Source organism: Anopheles aquasalis, chromosome 2 (assembly GCF_943734665.1).
Source record: "Anopheles aquasalis chromosome 2, idAnoAquaMG_Q_19, whole genome shotgun sequence".
Lineage (NCBI taxonomy): Eukaryota > Metazoa > Arthropoda > Insecta > Diptera > Culicidae > Anopheles > Anopheles aquasalis.
This window is the reverse complement of record NC_064877.1, coordinates 11,155,001-11,160,000: the sequence shown is the minus strand read 5'-3', so window position 1 is coordinate 11,160,000 and position 5,000 is coordinate 11,155,001. Positions and strand designations below refer to the sequence as shown.

Here is a 5,000-nt window from a genome sequence, read left to right as displayed (position 1 = left end):
TGCGTTCGGTTCCGCGGGAAGTCAAAGCTCCGAAAAGAAGGAGACAGATGTTTCACATTTCATTTCCCAAACGAATAGCAAGCGTTGCTGCCCATTCTTCTCTTCACGAATTGGTTCTTTTTAGTATGTTTGTTATTTGCTTTTTGGCATTCTAGTTTTGTAGAGCGAAAGGCACGAGATGCAAGTATTAAGAACAAGACTAGTGTGTTAGATGATCAACATTGTTTTCTTTGAGGTTTTTTTTTCTTCGCTAACAGGGAGCTACCACCATTGGCTTGTTGTGAAGAAGGATCAGCCGGATTCGGGGGCCCTCTAGGTCCAAGGGAAAAAGTTGCTAAACAGTACCGTGCCGATCACGGCATAGCCAATAAAGTACAACAGAATCGCCTGTTGATAGCGATTCATGCAGCCTATATCAAGCAGATCGCTCACATCAACGTGGTTCAGCACGTGCGTGCAGCTACCATCATCGCCATCTTTAACCTGCTTCGAAAGCTTCCGGATCACTTGTCGTCTGATAAAGGTGCGCTCACCGGTAAAGTATTCGGCGGCGTACCAGTACAGGACAGGGCTGGCTGAGCAGAGAAGCCGCGTAGTGACCTGCACGTGCACAAATAGCAACGAGAAAATGGTCAGCACTACGGCATGAACGACGAATACCAGCGCCAAACGATCGTACGGACGCATCGTTTTCTGCTGTTTCTTGGACAATCGGAACAATCCGAGCCGGAGCGCGTAATCCCAGTGCTCGTGCAGGTAGTGATATGAGTTGCTCAACGTGAGATAGATGGCCGGTAGGGCAAGCAGGAAGTTTGGCAGCTGCTTTAGCTCGTAGTAGCGCAGTAGACCAACGTTCCAGTAGTGGCTCTGGACATACGAGTACGACAACGGTAGCATGCTGGTACACCACGGTGACGAATCGTCCGTTTTGTTTCCGGCCAACACCAGTCCATGTTCGGCCGCGTACGTTCGAACGTGCTGTGGAAAGTTGAACTTTTGCTCGAAACAGAAGAGATAATAGTTGTACACCTGAGCGATCCCGTAGTGGAACAGCACGATCATTAGTACGGTGAAGAGCCGGGAACAGATGCAGATGATGTTGTGGAAGTTGTACTGGGCGACGATGCGCCGTGCTACGAAGTACAGCACGAACCCGACATTCATCAATCCATTCGAACGGCATAGCAGCGACAGACTGAGCGGGATCGTGATGAAGATCGAGTTCACATCTTCGATGCACTGGTACATCACGACGAACGAGAGCCACGCGTATAGACTCTCGGTGTACGGAGCGGTGAAGAAGATGGAAGCCGGATTGAAGCAAAACAGTAGCACGGCGACTTCCGCCTTCTTGTTGCTTCCGAGCACCAGCTTACTGAGCTTGTACAGAGCACAGGCGGCCCCACTGAAGCAGAGTGCATTCATCAGCACTGCCAGCAAGAGTGAAAGTTCACGGTAGCTGATCACCAGCGCGAGATCGGTGCTGATGAGCGCGGTCCCAACGATCTTCAGGATGAACGGAAACAGTGGGAAGAATGCCAGCGTGTTCTCGTACGTATAGCCATGCTCGGCGATGTGCAGAAAATATTGAGCATCCCACCGCTCGAGGCCACCGAACGCGAATCGCACGAACGCATCCAGGGGCCGCTCCGTGGCTTTAGTGTCGCGCGGAGCTACAAACACGCCCGCATCGTGATCTGGCAGCACCTGGTTGGCAATCAATTGCAGCGCGATCACTAGCAGTCGACTGACGAGGGCAAGCTTGATGATTGATATGTAGAAAAACTGACCGCTCGATGGTGGCAGTTCGGTGGCCGGCGGGGTCTCACTGTACTGCCGCGTCGATGTATCATTTGCACTGTTGCCAGCCGCCGCCGCCGCCGCCGTGCTGCAATGCTGCTTTGATCCAACGCCACCCTGATGTTGCTGATGATGGTTATGATGTTGTCCATTGGCTGCTAGATGCGTTCGCCGTTTTGGCGATGTGCCACCACCACCACTGCCACTGGCACTGATTCCCGAGCGCATTTTGTAACGGATTTCGATCAAGAACGTTTTCCAACCGAGCTCATGTGGGAAGGCGACACACACTGGCGCTATCGGGGGCACATTGAGTAGCAAATGGAACGAAGGCGTTTCACGTGTTGCCTTGGGCTACGTCCAAACACAGCCAACACTCGATCCTACAAAAGAAAGAAGAGAGAAATTGTTTACTGGCGCACTGGAGAGGGTGGGGTGGCTCTGTGGATACCCTACGCTACACGGGAATAGGGGACCCGTGAACCGTACAAAATCACTCTTCTTTCCCCGGGATCGACTGCTGGCTGTTAGTAGCACGGAGCGGTAGTGCGCCTGTCCCATTCATAGTGCGGGGCACAGAACCGAATCACCAAACGGCGGGAATCATCATCTCGCGTTTACGAAGCCTGCGAGCAAAACAAATCACACCGAATGCTGGTCGTAAAACAAACAAACTGCTGTAACCCAAATAAACCCTCGACGGGCAACGGTCACACACGCGGGTTGCCCCCCTTCCGGTGGCCACTTCTTTGGAGTCGCCAGTTGCTCCGATGCTGTTACCACTACACACGCGGCGAAAATGAGCAGCTGCCCCCAGGGATATTGGTGAAAATGCGAGCTATTTCCCAGAGCTCGGCGTAGGAGCGCGCACGCGTCCCGGGTCACCGCGTGTCCCGGGGCCAACCACGAACTGCACAAAATCTCCCATGAACGCAACGCAGGACACTTACCTACAACCGTTGATGGTGTCGGATAGAACCAGTGGACATTGGCGCAATCTCGGCCGGTTTTTCGCGGAGGAAACTGCTGATTTTCACGCCTGCCGGGATCACGGGCCAGAATCACGACTTCGAGGAATCACAACAAACGCAGCTGTCACTGACAGCTGGCTACAACCCTTACCCTGGCTTTGTTTTGTTTCGGAAAATCGGAAAATCGTTTGTGCTGCGGTCGGAGCAGATTATCCTTTTCTTTCGATGAATTCCCGGTGAAATAAGCGACGTTAGGCGGCGTGATTCACGATGTGGTACTGTGTCGTGATCGGGTGTCCGTACGGTTATGGGCGGACTATAAAACCCAAGAACCCGATTCGGTTTCACGTTTTCCCGCACCCGGCAAGGGAAACGGCGCGGTTTCGTCAGTGGCTGGCTCTGATAAAAAATCCTAAACTGTTCGACATCCAGCCGATAGCTGTGTTCAAAAGCAAGCGTGTCTGCCAGAGACATTTTGATTCGCATTGCTACAACGGAAGCTGCAGGCGGTTGGTTTCGCACGCGTTGCCTACGCTTCACCTGGCGGAGGTCGAGGAACGGCCCGTGGCGCTTGTACAACCGATGGACACCGTCACCGTGCATGGCCAGCTTGCACGGTTGCTGCAGGGCGAACAGAAGCACCAGCTGAAGCGACAGATCAGCCCAGACGCGGACGAAGAACCCACCAAACGGCCTCGGTTCAGCTCTTTGATTTCGATCGATCTGATCCCGGATGGGTATGCGGACGGGCAACAGGCACAGAGTCCTAGCCCCGAGCACGAGTTTGGGTCCGAGTTTCCAGAAGAGTATCTCGAGGAGGAGTACGATGAAGCATCACTGACCAATGATTCGAAACTGTCCTCCTCCGCCGTCTGTGGAACCGACTTCGGTATGACCAGCTTTAGCGGGCTCATCCAGAATGAGCTTGGCGATTTGAATCAGGTCGAGACTCTGAACGAACCGCCCGAAACGTTGCTAAACGATTCGTCCGTGAGCGAGGATCGAGACCGGTTGCCGATCGAGAAGCGGTACGAGCAGCTGGTACGCGAATTTGCCATCGATGGTACCACCGAAGATGAACCGTTTTACTTCAATGACGATGCGCAACCCTCGTCGAATGTGGCCAAATTTCGGAGCAGTTCTCGCTCGATGGAATCCGATAGCAGGAAGTTCTGTAGAGGTCAGTATGATTGCCATTCCCAATGAAAATCTGTTCTCCCATTATCATTTTATGCGCCTGCACATGGTAGTTTCATGGAAGAAAAGATTGCGGCACAGATTACTTTATGGGTATGTAGCTGAGGGTAACTAAGGAACAAGTGTCCGTGAATTTATACTAACTTTCTCTAACGTCGGCTCTGTTTGAGAAGGCTCTGTTTGAGGAAAAAATCCAAATCGGTCAGTGAGTGCGAGGCCACGTGATTGATACGTTATCGATCAAATTCCCACTTCCCTGTGGCCTTTTGCGTCGTGGAGGAACCATTGGCTATAAAACCAATCGAATCGTAATCCATAAATTCTTCATTCTACGTTCGGTTGTTCAAGAGATTTTGGAACCGTGTTGTGGAGTGCAGTTTGTTGGTCTAGTGCAATAGTGGCCTAGTGCAGTAGTTGGTCTAGTGGAATAGAGTAGAAATATGAAGAATTTCGCCCTTTTTACAGCGATTTTACGCGGAAAGAGTGTTTTTACCGGCGGTTTTAAATAGCATAGATTTTACTCCCGTTTATCTGTCAAAAAAGATCGTTTGTGCTGTCAGTCAACACACACACACAACCAAACAAACAGCCACCCCCTCCGTCCTCCATTCAGGAACCCAGCAGCTGCGGGACTCTGTATCTGCAAGTCCTCTCGAAAGTCCTGGCCTGGAGCGTAGAACCGTGAACTAGCTGAGGCAGCGATAGCAATCTGTTCCAGTCGCCAGGCGGTAGAGTGACCGCCGGAGAAAGTGCCATCCAGTGTGTGCGATTACCGTGATTGCTGTTCCGTTGTGCGTGAATCGCGTAGCAGCCGGGAAAAGGGCGGTGTGTTGTTGAAAACGGGGTCGATCCGAGTGCACTGGTCGCTGCTAAACGACGACGAAAGTCTACTTTCACCGACGGACCCCCACGCTCAGCCAGCGGAAGCGACGTGTCGGTGTCACTAGCGCTCGATTCGCAAAAGGATTCGTCCCGAACTGCAACAAGAGGTTCTCGGAGCAAAACGGTGTCGCTAGCACACGATGATGCCAT

The 5,000-nt window shown here is 52.2% G+C and overlaps 3 protein-coding genes across 6 annotated transcripts in view; 1 reads left to right on the top strand and 2 right to left on the bottom strand.

Annotated features, from left to right (window-relative positions):
• The window catches only part of LOC126569148 (probable ATP-dependent RNA helicase DHX34), a 9,189-nt gene extending 6,340 nt beyond the window's left edge, over positions 1–2,849 (bottom strand). The window contains exon 1 of the mRNA XM_050226055.1: positions 2,751–2,849. The gene's annotated coding sequence lies outside the window, so the exon portion shown is untranslated. The remainder of the gene's footprint in view (positions 1–2,750) is intronic.
• The window catches only part of LOC126569149 (GPI mannosyltransferase 2), a 4,149-nt gene extending 1,272 nt beyond the window's left edge, over positions 1–2,877 (bottom strand). The window contains exons 1-3 of one of the 3 annotated variants that reach the window (XM_050226058.1): positions 2,290–2,321; positions 2,152–2,183; positions 1–2,116 (exon numbers count right to left, since the gene is read on the bottom strand). The exon at positions 1–2,116 is cut by the window's left edge and continues 1,272 nt beyond it. In XM_050226058.1, coding sequence (XP_050082015.1) covers positions 313–2,028 — 1,716 coding nt within the window. In that variant the 5' untranslated portion in view covers positions 2,029–2,116; positions 2,152–2,183; positions 2,290–2,321 and the 3' untranslated portion in view covers positions 1–312. Of the gene's footprint in view, positions 2,184–2,251; positions 2,383–2,750 lie in introns of those variants that run through there. The other 2 variants (XM_050226056.1, XM_050226057.1) reach the window with 2 other exon arrangements.
• Positions 2,878–3,015: 138 nt separating this feature from the next.
• Positions 3,016–5,000, top strand: part of LOC126569497 (bleomycin hydrolase) — a 6,674-nt gene continuing 4,689 nt past the window's right edge. Inside the window, exon 1 of one of the 2 annotated variants that reach the window (XM_050226635.1) lies at positions 3,016–3,951. In XM_050226635.1, the coding sequence (XP_050082592.1) occupies positions 3,042–3,951 (910 nt within the window). In that variant the 5' untranslated portion in view covers positions 3,016–3,041. Of the gene's footprint in view, positions 3,952–4,584 lie in introns of those variants that run through there. The other variant, XM_050226636.1, reaches the window with a different exon arrangement.